Source organism: Canis aureus, chromosome 32 (genome assembly GCF_053574225.1).
Source record: "Canis aureus isolate CA01 chromosome 32, VMU_Caureus_v.1.0, whole genome shotgun sequence".
Lineage (NCBI taxonomy): Eukaryota > Metazoa > Chordata > Mammalia > Carnivora > Canidae > Canis > Canis aureus.
Genome location: NC_135642.1, coordinates 25,940,510 through 25,957,429, shown reverse-complemented (window position 1 = coordinate 25,957,429; position 16,920 = coordinate 25,940,510). Strand labels below are relative to the sequence as shown.

The 16,920-nt window shown below is 34.8% G+C and overlaps 1 protein-coding gene across 4 annotated transcripts in view; it reads left to right on the top strand.

Moving 5' to 3' along the window:
• The window catches only part of NEDD4 (NEDD4 E3 ubiquitin protein ligase), a 123,138-nt gene that overhangs the window by 48,419 nt on the left and 57,799 nt on the right, over positions 1-16,920 (top strand). The window contains exon 1 of one of the 4 annotated variants that reach the window (XM_077881189.1): positions 2,221-4,185. The exons of 2 other annotated variants lie outside the window; for them this stretch is intronic. In XM_077881189.1, the coding sequence (XP_077737315.1) occupies positions 2,626-4,185 (1,560 nt within the window). In that variant the 5' untranslated portion in view covers positions 2,221-2,625. Of the gene's footprint in view, positions 1-2,220; positions 4,186-16,920 lie in introns of those variants that run through there. One more of the 4 variants, XM_077881188.1, reaches the window with a different exon arrangement.

The following is a 16,920-nucleotide window of genomic DNA, read 5'->3' as shown; positions in this document are numbered from 1 at the left end:
TCTTCAGCCTTTCTACAGCCAAAATTCAGACTGGCTGGCTGGGAAGTGCATGTGATTCTCTCATCTTACTTTTCCTTGGCTGAGGCCCTCCTTGAAAGAAGGCCCTCCTTCTATCATCATTCCTTCTTGTGCGGCTGGGTGCTTTTTGATACTTCTTCAGAAGTAATAGCTGGATCAACGTTTGGGGAAAAAAAACACTGAAAGAAAGCATTTCTGTCCATCCATTTAGCCTCCTCTGGTGTTTCTCAGTGGTACCTACCATGAGCCCAGGAAGATCAGAAGAAATCTGTAGTTATGGTTCTAACACTCTGAAGCTTGAAATCTGGTTAGGGCACATAAAACTGATGTTTCCAGTGAAGCTTACCAAAGAGAAAACATTTATCTAGCCAAATATCGGAGGCTTATTATTTTATATCAACAACCAGAAAAGTTTTGCCTGTTAACTAAAAGTTTTAGGCCACAGGCATGAGCAGTTAGATCTCATTAATCAGCCTGTTAGAAGTGTTCCATTATTTGAGTTATGAGACCTGTAACTTAATTCAAGAAGAAAAGTTGAAGTCACTTGAAGACAAAGTGAAAAGATTGAGGCTCTTTCTTCTATAAAGTGAGAGGTTGATAAGGGAATGTTTACTGAAGTCTGTAAAATCGTAAAAGAGGTAGGTTATATAAAACCAAAATAACATAATTTTATGGCTAAGTTTACAATTATTGTACACATTCTAAAACCTAGTGCTATGTCATCCTGGTCAGAAATATAATTTCATAAGTTCCATATTTCTATTTCATCATATCCTAATTGATTAAAATACTGTTTAGAAAATTATGATTAAGAACAGATCTATCTTAAGGCGTTTTCTCTTTTAAACAAAGTACAAGTATATGTTTTACATATTTACTTTTACTTAGAAAAAATCTTACTTAGAAAAATACAACTTGGGTGTAGTACCATGTGGTGTAAACAACTGAACTATTTTACTTTTTACTTTCCTATGAATGAGCCAGTATATATTTATTACTGGAGTTCCAGCTATAAAATTCAGGTAAGGGGTTTAAATATACCCTAGAGTATTATTTAAAAATAAATTTGTTTCTTTCAAATAGAATACCAAGCTTGGTCTATGACATTTAGGGGAGAAATTAAAATATTAAACTTTTATTACCTAGTAAACTGAAAATAAAGTAAAGGTTAAATAAATACAAAGCAGAAAAAATATATATACAAAATCACAACCTCTAGGAGGACAAATAGTCTACTGTTCTCTACTGTGGGAGCTTTATCAGCAGTAGTAAGTAATTCCACCTCTAGGGCAAGGCTAGTACTCAAAAATGTAAACAAGTATGTACTTTGTTTATACAAAGAAATATGCAGCATGGTTTGTATTTCTTTATAGGTATCAAACAGCTAAATGGATTGTTTCAGCACACCAGTAGGGGCCAGCAAAGAGCTCTTAGAGTTTTCAGAACAGATTTGGCATTGAGATATGTTTATTTGATGTGTTAAATCCTTTTTAGACTTCTTTACTTACCACAACACTCTCTTAAGTGAATGAATTGCAGAGACAGTGGAATAAAATATCTTGTGTGCTCAAACTATATTGGGGTATAGTTTTTCTGTCTAATCTGCATATATTTTTAATGGAATGTTTGCTTAGGCTATTTCTTGGCAGAGTTTTAATAGTCAAAATATAAATGGCATCATTTAAAGACTGTACTACTTGGCTGGAAAAGGCCTTAAAATTACAGAAGAAAATGCTTGGTGACAGCTTCTCTTAAATTTTTCTTTCTCAGACCTATGCTCAATTTTTCAATAGTATTACTAGGCTAATTTTGTGTTTCTATCCTTAAGCTTTCACTTTTTATAAGTAGTGTTTTGGAAGCTAAAATATTTATCTATTTGATTTAATGCTTGAGTTTTAATTCACCCCAGAGTTTTGGTACTTCCAAATTTATACAACTGTTTGAATTCACTCATTAAAAAAAAAATTAACAGAATATATGCCTTTCTACATTAACTAACTTGACAAGATTCCTAGTTTGTCTACTGTTTGGAAATTCAATCCTTGATTTGATACTCAATTACATGGGGTTTCATTCCTACCAACTTCCTGTAATTTTATCCCTATGGGTAAAAATATTAGTGGTCAAACTCTGCTGGAGAAAGTATAGACGCCGTGATTCACATAGTTAAATGTTCATTTAGTAGAGCAGGAGTGAAAAAATACTGTTTCAACTTGAAATGCTAGAAGATTGTTGTTCTTGTGTTACTCATTCATGCAAATTGGAGAAGGTATAATTGAAACAAGGTTGGCAGTGTTTGAGGCAGTGCGCTGCAGCTGAGCTCAGCTTAAAGGGCGCTGGAAATCAAGTGCTTTGTAAGTGAAGGCATTTTGACTACAAGCGATTCAAAATATTTGGAAACGTCAGTCTCAGGAATGGGTCGTCTTTTTCTTTCTATGATATCTGGTATCTAAGGTTTTACTTAGGATAAAGACTACTGCTTAAGAGCTCTTTTAGGCACCACAAATGATTTTTTCCTTCGATGCAGTGCAGCTGCTTCTAGCCTGTCTACCGACAGAGATCTTTGTTATGACTTTCAGCCCTTAACATGTTTGGAAATGAGAACAAATGGCACAAAGCTTACGATTGCACTTTGCAGCCAGAAGAAGCAATACTTATCCTTTGTCAGAAACCTCCGGAGATGATTTGGATAGCAATGTTCACATGTGCTTCAAAAGACCAACACGGATTTCAACGTCTAACGTTGTTCAAATGAAGCTGACTCCTAGACAGACTGCACTAGCTCCGTTGATACAGGAAAACGTTAACTCTCAGGAAAGATCATCTGTTCCTTCACCTGAAAATGTTAATAAAAAGAGCAGCTGTCTGCAGATTTCACTACAACCAACAAGGTACAGTGGATGTCTTCAGTCTGGCAATGTCTTAGCTGATGGTGATGATGCTTCATTTACATCTGTCTTTAAGGATGGCATTTACAACAATGCTGTGGCTGAGAATGAGCTGAATGCTGTGAATGATGGTAACCTTGTAAGCAGTTCGGCCATTCACAGTGGGAGCCTCAGTAACTTTTCCACCAGTGAGAATGGGTCTTACAGCAGCAATGGTAGTGATTATGGATCATGCACAAGTATCACAAGTGGTGGTTCCTACACAAACAGTATCATCAGTGACAGCAGTGGTTATACTTTTCCACCAACTGATGATACTTTTTTTGGTGGAAATTTATCTTCTGACAGCACCTCCAATAGAAGTGTGCCAAACAGGAATACTACTCCATGTGACATTTTTTCAAGAAGTCCAAGTACCGTTCCTTTTGTCCAGGATGACTTGGAACATGGACTAGAAATTATGAAATTGCCAGTGACCAGGAACTCGAAAATTCCACTAAAACGTTGTTCATCCTTAGTCATTTTTCCTAGGAGTCCTTTAAACACCCCACCGACTTCTCCAACAAGTACAGACGTTCTTCCAAGCAAAGGATCCTATCAAACCTCACACCAATTTATTATTTCTCCTAGTGAAATTGCCCACAGTGAAGATGGTAGTAGCACTAAGGGATTTCTTTCAACAGCTGTCAATGGACTTCGGTTATCTAAAACAATCTGTACTCCCGGAGAAGTGAGAGACATACGACCACTTCACAGGAAGGGTTCATTACAAAAGAAAATTGTTATTGCGAATGATAGTCTGAATCAGAATGTCCGTGAAAAGTCGTCTGAAGGGTTTTCTTGTGTTTCAGTGCATTTCACCCAACAAAAAGCAACTACATTAGATTGTGAAACAGCAAGTGGTGATTGCAAACCAGAGATGTCAGAAATCAAGCTTAATTCTCATTCAGAGTGCATTAAGCTTATGCAGAGGACATCTGCATGTTTACCATCCTCTCAACACCTAGATTACCAAATAAATATCAATGGACAGTTGGAAAGACCAAATTTACAGATAAACAAAAACCATGCTATTTTACAGAGAAGTGTTTCATTGGGAGGAACTTACCCAAATGTTTCCTGTTTATCCAGCCTCAAGCACAATTGTTCTAAGGGGGGACCATCACAATTACTCATAAAATTTGCACCTGGAAATGAAGATAAAGTTGATAACTTATCAAGAGACAGTAACAGAGATTTCACAAATGAACTATCTAATTCTTTAAAGCATTCTTGTAAGGTAAGTTTCCTTTGGTCTTGGTAATTGTTAATTTATACTAGAAAAGCTTTATGAACTATTTGGTTAAAATATATTAGAACTTAGCAAGTGTTTTATAGTCATAATCTTTGTATTTGTAAATCTGAGGAACCCTCAATAGTTTTTCACTCTGTTATTTTACTAGTGTCAAAAATATGCATTAAAAAAAAAACTCTCTAAAATGATTTAAACCATGAAACATTTCTGTAGCATGAAAACAAGCTTTAAATAATAATTTATTTCATAATATTTTTACCTTGGTATATTTTTTTCTTCAAGTAATATAGCATTTTAATGTCTAACTCCATATTTTATTCCTACTTTCAAAAATGTTCATTTAGCATTCTCCCCTCCTTAATCAATGTGAAATAGGTAAAATATAGAATACTTATTTAAAATACTAAACAATAAAAAGCCTACATAAAAATGTGAAAATCTTTTCACAAATGAACACAGAGAAAATGTTTCTCTAAAATATGCGTATTTAGTAGAACATTGATAAAAACTATTATGCTGCTGTTTTAAAGCACAGGAAAAATAACTGGCATTTGCATTTGTATATACCCTTAACCACAGGAATTTTGTTTCCACCCAGTTTTCCTTTAGCTACCAGTTAAGACTGCCTTCTAAAATGTAACTTAGTCTTTCAACAGTATTGAATTCTAATTTTATATTTTTTGAATTTGGTTTCAATTGCTAGGCATTTCCCAAATACTCCTAGTTACCTTATTAATTTGTTATTTTGGTAATTTTGTTTATTAGTCATTTAACTCTAATGTATCTTAACCAAAGCAGTTTTTTATATAATTGAGCCTTTCCAAAGCATTTGAATTTAAATAGATTTTCCAAAGTATTTGAACTTAAGTAGATTTTTAAAATTTCTGTATTTGGAAGGTCTCACCAGATTCCAGGAAATTAAATTTTTTTTTTTCTGGCTAAACCAATTCTGGATGACAGTACATAGTATTTTAGGAGGAAAAAAAACCCTTATCTGTTTATCTGTGTTCATATAACACTCAATATCTATATTTAAAAAAATTTTTTTAAACTTCTGGACGTGTAGCTTTAGGTAAATAAAATATTAAGTAATTGCTAGTTTTCTCTCTTTTGAAATCTCATAAATATAATTATTGTTACCCAATGCCCAAATGTTAATAGAAGCAAATACTTTACTGAAGATGAATAAAGATCAGATTTCAAATTCTGATCTATGTTTTAGGATTATTTTATTTATGAAACTTTAAAAAAACAGCTTTAGGAGATTATAATCCATGAAACTGTTTTGCCTCCTGAAAGAAAGCAATGAAATGACACTATAAAGAAACATGTTAATAATTTGCAAACTGAATTACATGTACCTTGTAAACTTATTTTACATTTAATGAAATAATTAATCTGAAATGCATAATTAACTTAGAAATATTTATAGGTAAATATATTTGTAGACATAGCCTTAAAATAGTTGATTTTGTGGTAATATTATAGTTTGTTGTTAATGATACTTTTGAAAAAAAAGTATTTTTAATGTTTTTTAATAAAGTGTGACTAAATGCCTTTTTGCATAGCTAAAAATACATACTTTTATTGGTTTTATTTAACTTAGGTAAGCTAACTTAAGTATTTTTTTGTGACAGCCAAATGTCTAGCTTTGTGCAGATTCTATTTTTTGGAGACTATTGGATTATAAATAGTTCAGAAATATGTAGTTTGCTGGAGAGTTTTAATTTGTTCCTCCGTTTAATGTTTATTGAGCAATTCCATATAAAAGTACCGGTAAGCAATAGAGTGTCCACTAAATTCAACATAGACTAGATCTAAATTGATCTAATTGATTGGTAAGGGCTGGTTTTAAAAGGAAAATCCTAATGTTGTTTTTCCTAAACTTAGCAGTGGCAACAATACTGGGGTTTTAGAAATAATCCTGTGTTTATCAATAATTATATATTAATCTAATTATAGTGGCATATTGTAACTCATTTATAAATAAACAGCTCCCAAAATATTTCCCATGACTCCAGTTAGTCTGGGTTAGTATTCTGATATGCTGAGTCTGGATTCACATTTAACAAGTTGATATTAGAGTAGCATTTAGTAATGTCAGCTATCTCTACCGAGCAGCCGTGAAATTAAATCACTGCTTTGGTCAGGGACCCTGGTTTCTAAAGCACTGAGAGTCTATGAATTCTTTTCTTACATGTTTAGCTACTAGTCTCTAGCAGCATAGAATCCAGTTTCTAGCTCTCAATAGTAACAGCTCATTAATGGCTAATATTTTAAAATCTAGTGAGAACTTTTACCTGTATCTGCAACAGGGCTCTGTTCTGTGTTTACAACTTAGAATGAAAATGGGACTCTGTAGTCTGCATGATGATGTTTTATTTGCTATCAAAGAACATAACAATAACTGGCATATGTTTCTTATATATACTTTTTGAAATACAAAAAGCCTTTACTTTTGTAAAGGCTGTCTAATGACTTTTGATCTGAAAGTAGATAATTGATGTTTTAACCTTGTGTGTAATATTTTGTCATCTCAGTCAAGAAGTAGTTTTTATCTAGTTACAAAAATTACTCTTCAGATTTCTAAACTTTCTGGAACAGTTTACTCAATTGTTATTTTATTTTTTCCTATCTTTCCTCTAAATCTCCTATGTTATGTTATTAGGATACTCAGAGATTTTGTTATCCAAGATATTTAAAATACCTCAGCATTTTACCCAGGTTTGTACATGTCCTCCATTCTTCACATATATGCACATTTTTACCCAAAAGTTTGGCTTTACATTTTTTCTTTTTGTTATAAGTTTTTTCTTTATTTTCTGTTTCTTCATTCTGGGTAGGTAAATTGTTTAAGCCTAGTGCAGTAGAACTTTAAAAACCCTATCTCAATTATTTCAAAAGTCTTGAACACTAATATCAAGATCATACATTTCAATAGATTACTTAGTTGTTCTTCCTAAAATAAGTGTTTTAAATATATATTTGTTTTAGTGTTCCATTATTTTCTCAGCCCCTATTAATTTGAGCAGAATATTTAGAGACATTTGGTTAATTTTGAGCAACACTTAATCTTTCCTATAAAAACCAATATAACATATAAATATTGACTCTAAAACTGTGATGCAATGTGAATGTCTAGTTCTAGAAATTTGGTGAGAGATGTATGCTTATAAATGCATATCTCTTAGAACTGAGGAACTATAATATTAACTTCAGAGTAGTTCAGGGAGCTGAATTGTTTGTTTCAGAAATAGTTTGGATTTCTCTGTAGATATGATTTCTTTAAGTCATTCATCTAGCATGCATTTGAGTGCCTACTATTTGCCAGGCACTGACCCCAAGTCCTGGGAATAAAAGATAATAAAATACGGTCTCTACTTGAGGGAACTCCCATGCTAGTAATAGGGATACACTGGTAAACAAACAGAAATCCAGTCTAATATGTGATGTGCTAAAATAGAAGTGTGGATGAGAAAGTGAGAAAGATGCAAGAATACTTGTCTGGAGGAGAAGACCTAGTTGGTAAAGCAAGACTTCACAGAAGTGGTGACATTTGAGCTGAGTCTTGGTAGTAGGTGAGTTGGAGTTCATCAGGCAGCGAAATCAAAGAGGATATTCTAGAGCAGAGATTCTCCATCTCAGCACTATTGACATTTGGGATGGATACTTTTTCTTGTGGAGGTGCTGTCCTGGGCCTTAAGATGTTCAACAGCATCTTTGGCCTCCACCCACTAGATGCTCGTAACACTGCTCTCTTCTAGTTGTGACAATCAAAAAATGTCTCCAGATATTGCCAAAGGTCTTACAGGGCAAAATTGACTCCTGTTGAGAATTATTGCTCTAGGCATGAGCAACTACACTGCACATGCAAAGCTAGATGTGTGAAAAGTGATGTCATGAACTAATAAGCTAGAGAATCCAAGAGAAGGGAGGGTGAAGAAGAAATCATGCATTATTAGGTTCCTGTATTGAGAGGGTCCTCCCCTGTATTGCTGCTGTCAAGTAAGGCTGTTGGAGATACAGGATCAGGGCTTAGGAGAGAAGTGGGAGCTGGAAATGTAGCTTCAGAGTTACCAGTGTAGTCAAGGCTTTAGGTAAGGATGAACTAAAAAACATAAGAGTGAGATGGGAGAGGGTGGTAAATCGGAATTCTGGGGACCACCAACTTTGAGGGGACAGTGAAAGCAGAGATAGTCAAGAGACTAAGAGAAGAGCCCCTGGAGGGGCAGAGAGGCCAGGAAAGCAGGGAGGCCCAGAAGTCAAGGGAAGGGAAAAATCAAGGATGGCAACATACTGGACTATAGAACCTACGCATCTGCAATGTGGCAATTAGGAGGTCCTTGGTGACTTCAGCAAGAGTGGGCTCAGGAGGATAGCATGAAAGCCTGGCTGAGGAAAAAAAAATGAAACAGATAAGGAAGCAGAAATATTTGTATCATAAAATAGGCATGAGTTAGCATGGGCACAATATATATTTAATGACTGATGTATAGAAGACACAGTATTGGGTGGATATAAAGGCACAAGACAAATTCTCTATCCATGAAGATATTGCAGCCTATTCTCTAGGAGGAAAAGGGGACTTATAGCTCTCTCTTCTTTTACCTTTGAACTGTAGAATTAGTGAGTATAAGCAATGAAACAAAAATGGAGATTCAGTAATTCAAAATGAAAGAAACAATACATTAGAAGGTGCAGATTTGACACTGCCTCTGAATAGTCACAGCTCATTTTGAACAGCATTATTCTTAACTTTCTTATCCCCCTCTCTACCACCAAAAAGAAGTTGAAACAAAAACAGAGCTTCCCTGGAAGCAAGTCAGGGTTTAAGGTCTGTTGCTACAAACTACTTGGAGAATAGGCATCTCTGCCTTTCTGTCACAGGCTTCTTCCAGGATATGGAGCCTACCGTGCACTAGCTGTTGTGAGGACTCCCACCTTCTAGACCCACTCTCTCTCTGCATTTGGGTGATAATAAACAAGATATATCAGAAGTTAGGACCAGAAGCCTGTAGAAGGTGCTGGGCAGAGTTCCTGCGTGTGGCTAGCCTGTGTGTTGAGGTCAGCAGGCTGGTTAGCAGGCGTGAATGAGTGCTAAGAAAGGGAAGCAATGATCTTGTCAGCATGTCCAGGAAATACCTGAAGTATTGCTCAAGCCTGTGGTTCAGTATTCTTTGTTTGTCATGAGTGAGACCCAAATACTAGAGTCAGATGAAGACAGACACTTAGCAATGTGAGAAAGCATTTCAAAACAAGAGGTGAGCAAATCTGTCCCAACATGGGAGCAGAAAATTGAAAAGCAATTTTACCTACACTGAGATTTAACAAAACTTCTTAGATAGAACTAGAGCAGATCTGAGAACTTGAAAGGACAAGCAGATAGCTTGTTTATGTACTTTGTAGTTCAGTTCATGAGCTAGTAACAAGAAAGACCATCTGGACCAAGCGAATCCACCATGTTTCTAGTTAGGCTCTAGGATATCTGTGGGGGTGGGAAATGGGGGGAACATGGCTTTCTCTTGATTCAGATGTATTACAGAACCATCACACGGTGACATGTTGTGTGATTTACCTTAATATATTACCAAGCAAAAAGAAATTCATGTCAAGGATATTGGTGGGTGCAGCAGACAGTCTTAAGTTCAGTCATTTGTTAAATACAGAAACATTCTTAACAGATTTTTTTATCTTTTGTTCCTTTTATAAAATCTGAGTATAACATTTTATGATATCACTAAAATAATATTATCCAGGACTACTTCCTTTTTTTCCCTTTCTCTTTTGAATTTTTGTTGGCAAACTGCCTTCTAATGTTTTGAAGATTGCGATCAGAAAATGCCTTACATTGTCAATTGGATTAGTAATTCTCAAATTTTCATGTCCATGTATATCTCCTGGAGATCTTATTAAAATGCAGATTCTGTTTTTTTAGCTCTGGGGTACCTGAGAGTTCCATATTTTTAACAAGCTCCTAAATCATATCAATGCTCCTAATTTCTCAAACACACTTTGAGAAGACCATTGTTTTATGAGAACAGTAATACAGTCTATAATTGAATCATCCAATGAGTCCTTTGCCCACTTTTGTATACAGGAGAGCTATAAGTATACTGTGCCCAGGGCCAAAATAATTTGCAAAGAATTTTAAATCTACCTAGGCATTAGAATTATTATTTATTGAGACTATGTAATATAGAAGATATTGTTTGGACCAAGAAACATTCGAGAACAGGTTTGCCTGCCTGCCTTATAGAAGAACTTTAATATGACTCTTGCAGAATTCTGACTATTACTTCCAGGATTACATTTTAGTTTCATTTAAGAGTTTGAAAATACTAGTCTATAACATTTGCAGTTTTACTTAAGAGAATCTCTCAAATTTATAATGGCTGCAGTTCTGATCTATGTTGCTTTTTTGTTTTTTAAAGATTTTATTTATTTATTCATGAGAGACCCAGAGAGAGAGGCAGAGACACAGGCATAGGGAGAAGCAGGCTCCCAGTGGGGAGCCTGATGTGGGACTCGATCCCAGGACCCCAGGATCACACCCTGAGCCAAAGACAGATGCTTGACCACTGAGCCACCCAGGTGTCCTGAGGTCTATGTTGTTTTTAAAATTGTTGCCTACATTAATTTTTCCCCCTCTCAGCATGAGATTTGAAAAATACACAATTGAAATGTTAATGTTTCTTAAGTATTTTTGCTTTTTCAAATATCTTTCTCTTTGTGAACATTTTGAACCTTTTCAGTATACCTTCCTGTAGCAGCATCAATTAGGGTACTAACAAGAATTTTTGAATCTTACACTGACTTATGTAATAAATTGAAAAACCCTATATAATCAGTGCTTACTTATGAACTATCCTTTTGATAGTTCTATAAGGATAATATTTAGAAATCTGTCACATACAACTTTGTAATGCCTCTTAAAAGTATATATTACTTCTCAAATATAAATCAGGACATGAAAATCCTAGGACTTGTCCTTCCTATGGAGCACTTTTAAGAAATCTTATTGGTAGCTGGGTTTTTGTAGACTTTGTAGCTGCTTGTGGCTTAGCCTAATTTCAAGGAGCCTAATAAGGTATTAAACATGTCAGATAAGAAATGGGGAAAAGGAAAGATATAGCAAAAAAAAAATAGTCAAAGATGGGGAGATAGAAGGTAAGCAAGCAGACAAGCAAATGTAAATTTTCTAGAATTGGTCAGAGGAGAATTCTAGAGAACAGATTAAGCAAATAGGTAAACTTTTCTGAACTCTCCTTGACTAGGATATAATTCCCTAAATCAGGGACTTTTTTTGTCTTACTCACTGCTATATCCCAGTATCTAGAATAGTGCTTTGCTCAAAACAGACACTTAATAAATATTTATTAAATTAATGACCAAAACTAGGGGACCCTTTATAATGGTAGAGATGACTATAGAATCCTGATAGATGAGGGTGACCAGACAGTCTTGCTCAAACAGATAACCAAACTAGGATATTTAAGGGATGACTGTAATGATGAGCGGGAGTTACTTGATGCTTCATCCTTTGCATGAAAGAGTAGCACTCTTAAATGAATACCTTGTCCCTGGGGTGGATGCCAATGGAATATTATGATCGTGACTCAAGGATTAGTTTCCACAGTGGAGTCTGATTCATAGCCTACATATTCCACTAACTGGTACCATAGAACTATGTGTCTGGATGGAGGCTCAGATCAAATTTTCTGAAAAGAAGATTGAAAGGGCAAAAACTTTTAAGGGTATTTAAACAAAGGCCATTTGAGCAGCTTTAAATTTATCATTGTTTAGTAGAATGATTTTTTTCATTGCAAACAATGTTAGGAACTGGATTCTTAGAGTTGTTCCTGGAGTTTCAAGTCACTGTTTTAGCTAAGAATGACCTTTACCTTTTGTACCAAGGCTGAAAGACTGAACCCTCTTAAAGAGTCACAGAGCTTAGTGGAAACTAAAGTCATGTTCAAAGCAAATGAGTTTAACAAGTATTTCTTAGTAATAGAATATGTGCCTGCTGTGAGTGGCAAATCTTATTCCTGGCTTTGAAGAGTTTACAGTTTAGATGAGAAGACAGCATAATCTATTAAAACACACACACACAACTCAAGTACAATACAACATAATATATAATAATGTCCATATAACTACGTTAGGCAGGTGAGCAACTAAGCTCTGAGATATGTGATTACCTATATAATTTTTAACTAATTTAAATTTTTATCAAGATAACACATGTGCCTGTTTTATTTATTTTTTTTAAGATTTAATTTATTTATTCATGAGAGACAGAGAGACAGAGACACAGGCAGAGGGAGAAGCAGGTTCCATGCAGGGAGCCCGACATGGGACTCGATCCGGGTCTCCAGGATCATGCCTTGGGCTAAAGGTGGCACTAAACCACTGAGCCACCCAGGCTGCCCCCATGTGCCTGTTTTAAAAATCAGGTGTTATTTCTCTGAAGATTCCCTTTCTGCCTTTTTTCTCTGTGTTCTCTCTTCCTAGAATTCCTATGAGCCAAAGTTTTCATCTCTTGGATTGCTCCTGTAATTTACTTTTCTATCCTGTTTTCTGTTTTTTTGCCTCCTTTCTACTTTCTGGAAGACTTCTCATAAGTTCCCCCTTCTCTTTAATGTTAAAATTTTGGTTATGTAAATTTGTTTTGAGTCTTGCATATTCTCTGATTCTTATGGATCATCTTACTATTACTGTTTTTTGTTTCTCTTTTGTTATTGGACATTTTCCTTCAGGTGTCTGGCTGTCTCTTCACATTTGAGAGTAAGTCACCACCAAGTAATCTGGAGGCTGTATAATTGTGTGGGGCTTTTAAACTGATAGACCTCATTGTTGGGAGACTTCTGACTATCAGTATCAGAGGTCAGTTTATTTCCCCCACAGAAGAAACTTCCAATGATTACCCAGTTATGTTCTTTTTTAAAATTTTAAGTTGCATAGAGCCTAATGAAGGGCTTGATTTTATGACTGAAATCAAAACCTGAGCTGAGATCAAGAGTTGGATGCTTAAGCATCTGAGCCACCCAGATGCCCCACCCAGTTATGCTCTGTAGTCATTGTTAGTGATAAACTGTGCGTGAAGGTGATTTCTTTAGGTTCCTAAACCAAATTAGTTCACTTGGTCAAACCACACCTTAATAGTGATATTTACTTACCAAATCTTTAAGGTACTCTTGGTAACTTATAGTAAGTGAGGTACCTGATTTTCATACCTGTTGTCTGAATATACATTGTATGTATTCTAGATGTGAAATACTCCTAGAAAGACTAAATTAAACATTCTTTGTAGTAGAATATGTGGTTCCCTTAACATATCTCGTAATGTTTTACATTCTTGGCAATCAATTTAAATGTAATACCCATGATTATCCCTCTGAGAAAGAGAATAGACCTACTAAAAATATGTTTGGGTAGAGGACAAGAATAAAAAGGTATGGTCATGGCCTCCTAATGGGATGTGATATTGGATGCTTGCTGTTACTTGAACTTGAAACCTTTTATACTACATTACTAGCCAAGGTCTTTCACCCCACCCTTCAGTAGGAGGTATCTATAGGATAAAGCTTCTTGGGACAAGTCATTCAAGTAAAAATAGGATCAGAAAGAAAAAATAATAATAGTTGTCTAAAGGAAAGTTTCCATCTGGGTTGAATGCAATCTGATGAGTAACTGTTATAAATTACCTAAATGATTATAAGCTACCTATCTTTTTTTCAAATACATTTAAACTTTTTATTATGGAAATTTTTAAACCTACAAAAGTAGAAAGAATAAGACAATGAGCAATCTTGTTTGCCCCTGGTAAGCTCCCAGTTTCAGCTGTTATCAACAAATTGTCAATCATGTCATCCATCTTTTCCTCTCCTTTTTTCTTTCCAGGATTTTTTAAAATGTGTATTTATTTATTTATTTTTAGAATAGTCCCATACATCATATAGTTTTACCATAAACACTTCAGAGTGCATCCTTAATCCATCTGTAATGGATTAAGGACCTTTTAAATATATAAAAACTACAGTGCAGTTTCACACTTAACAAAATTGACACTAGTTCTAAACTGTTTTGACTGGATCTCTACCTAAGTCATTGAGGTCATTTTAGTAATGATGTGGCTCAAGATGGATACTACTCCTTTAACTTGTGTCTGTCTAATTCTTTATCTCTTTTATGATGTTTGTTTCATTTTGAGGCAGAGCCTGTCAATTATTTACCATGGGATTTTCTGTTTCTTTAATCAGGTAATTTTTGATAATATTATATTTGTTACCAATGAAATTGAGGCTTTCACTTTGGAACCAAAACTAAAAGATTATCGTTAGGACCTGGAATTTATCACCTAAACTACACCTTACCTCAAATTTAAATCACCACAAATCTGCATTTAGGGTTTAAACATCTAGGATACCGACATTCTTCATCCCTGCATAGAATGAAAATGTACACTATGATGAATTAGCTATAGTAATTCCTCTTATGCTTCTCTAAGTCTTAATTTCATGTTGAAGAAGTACAAAATTTATGAAACTTGGCAGAGTTGTCTAGAGGACTGAAAATTTCATGTCTGTTTGGCCAGTAGTTGGTGGTTGGGAGCTAAAAGGAGCTATTATTATCTACTTTATAATATTTTGGCAGAGTACAATGAAGGTACATTGTAAAGTGTAAGGTACTATATAATGTATAACATAATGATTGTTGTTTTACATGTACAAAATGAATCATATAAATTTAAGAATCCAGGTTAACAGCTAAGTAATAGGAAATACACAAAAAGAATATATTAAAAAACACTGTTGGAGGCACCTGTGTGGTACAGTCAGTTAAGCGGCTGACTCTTGGTTACAGTTCAGGTTGTGATCTCAGGGTCCTGGGATTGAGCCCCTTGTTAGGCTCCCTGCTCAGCACAGAGTCTGCTTAAGACTTTCTCCCTGTCACTCTGCCCCTTCCTCGTGCTTTCTCTCTGTAAAATAAATGAATAAAATCTTTTTAAAAAATCACTGACCCTTGAACAATGTAGGGGCTATGGGTGCTACTCCCCCTAGCCACCGTGCAGTTGAAAATCTACATACAACTTTTGATTCCCCCAAAACTTAATTACTTAAAGTTGACTGGAAGCCTTGCTGATTAACAGCCAGTTACATATTTTATACATTATATGTATTATATACTATATTCTTACAATTAAATAAGCTAGAGAAAAGATGTTATTGAGAAAATTATAAGGAAAATAAAATACATTTACAGTATTGTACTGTATTTATTTAAAAAAAAAATCCACATTTAAGTGGACCTGCACAGCTCAAACCCATGTTATTCAAGGTTCAACCATAGTACAAAAATACAGACTAGAAATTTGGGGAAGTGCTTCTTCATAAGGCTCTATCAAAGACCAAGATATATTTTGAAAGGAATATGGTATTCTCAGAGCCCTATTACAAATTAAAGCACAGTTATTTTTCTTATACTCAATTTTGATTTGCATATTCTTGGGGAGAAAAGCTGCATCAATACTAGATGTACAAAAGAAAGAAGTAAATAAAAATTAACAGGAGATAATTAGCAACTAGAAAGTCCTTTACGTGGGCCATAAAGCCACTCTTTATGCAACAATTAGTAGTTCTAAAGAAGACACCCTATTACTTTTTTTATCCCTAATTGAAAATAGTGATTCAGACACTATTTTATTGACTATATGGCATTGATAGAGTCAGCTTCTAGCCATAAGATGATAGATTCCTTGTTTTTAGTTTTTAAACTAAAAAATTCCAAATCTCTCAATTGGTGTTGTTTTTATTTAATACATTTTAGTTTTTAGAGCAGTTTTAGGTTCACAGCAGTAGTGAGCAGAAGGCCCAGGATTTCTTGTATCCTCCATACTCTGAAACATATTGCCTCTGCCATTACCAATATCCTCCACCAGAGTGGCACATTTGTTATAGTTAATGAATCTGCATTGACACATTGTTATCATCCAGAGTCAAGAGTTTAATTTAGTGTTCACTCTTGGTGGTGTAAATGCTATGGGTTTGGATAAATTTATAATGGCATGTATCTAACCATCATAAGAGTATCTTAGTTTCACTGTCCTAAAAATACTTCATGCTTTGCCTCTTCATCTCTCCATCCTCTAATCCCTGACAACCAATAATCTTTCTACTGCTGTAAATATCTGTGTGCAGTGAACCTAAATGCCATCTGTCTATCTTCTTTGGTGAGGTGTCTGTTAAAGTCTTTGGCACATTTTTTAGTCAGGTTATTTGTTTTCTTATTGTTGATTTTTTTTCTTATTGTTAATTTATAAGCCTTCTTCATATATTTTGGATAGTAGTCCTTCATCAGATGTCTTTTACAAATATTTTCTTCTAGACTGTGATTTGTGTTTTAATTCTCTTGATGATGTCTTTGGCAGAGTAGAAATTTTTAATTTTAATGAAGTCCAGCTTATCAATTATTTCTTTCATGGGTCATATCTTTGGTATTGTATTATATTTTTTAAAAGATTTAAAAAAAATAAAAAAATAAAAAGATTTTATTTATTCATGAGACACACAAAGAGAGGCAGAGACACAGCAGAGGGAGAGGCAGGCTCCCTGTGGGGAGCCTGGTGTGGGACTCGATCCCAGGACCCTGGGATCATGACCTGAGTCAAAGGCAGATGCTCAACCACTGAGCCACCCAGGTACCATGGTATTGTATTTTAAA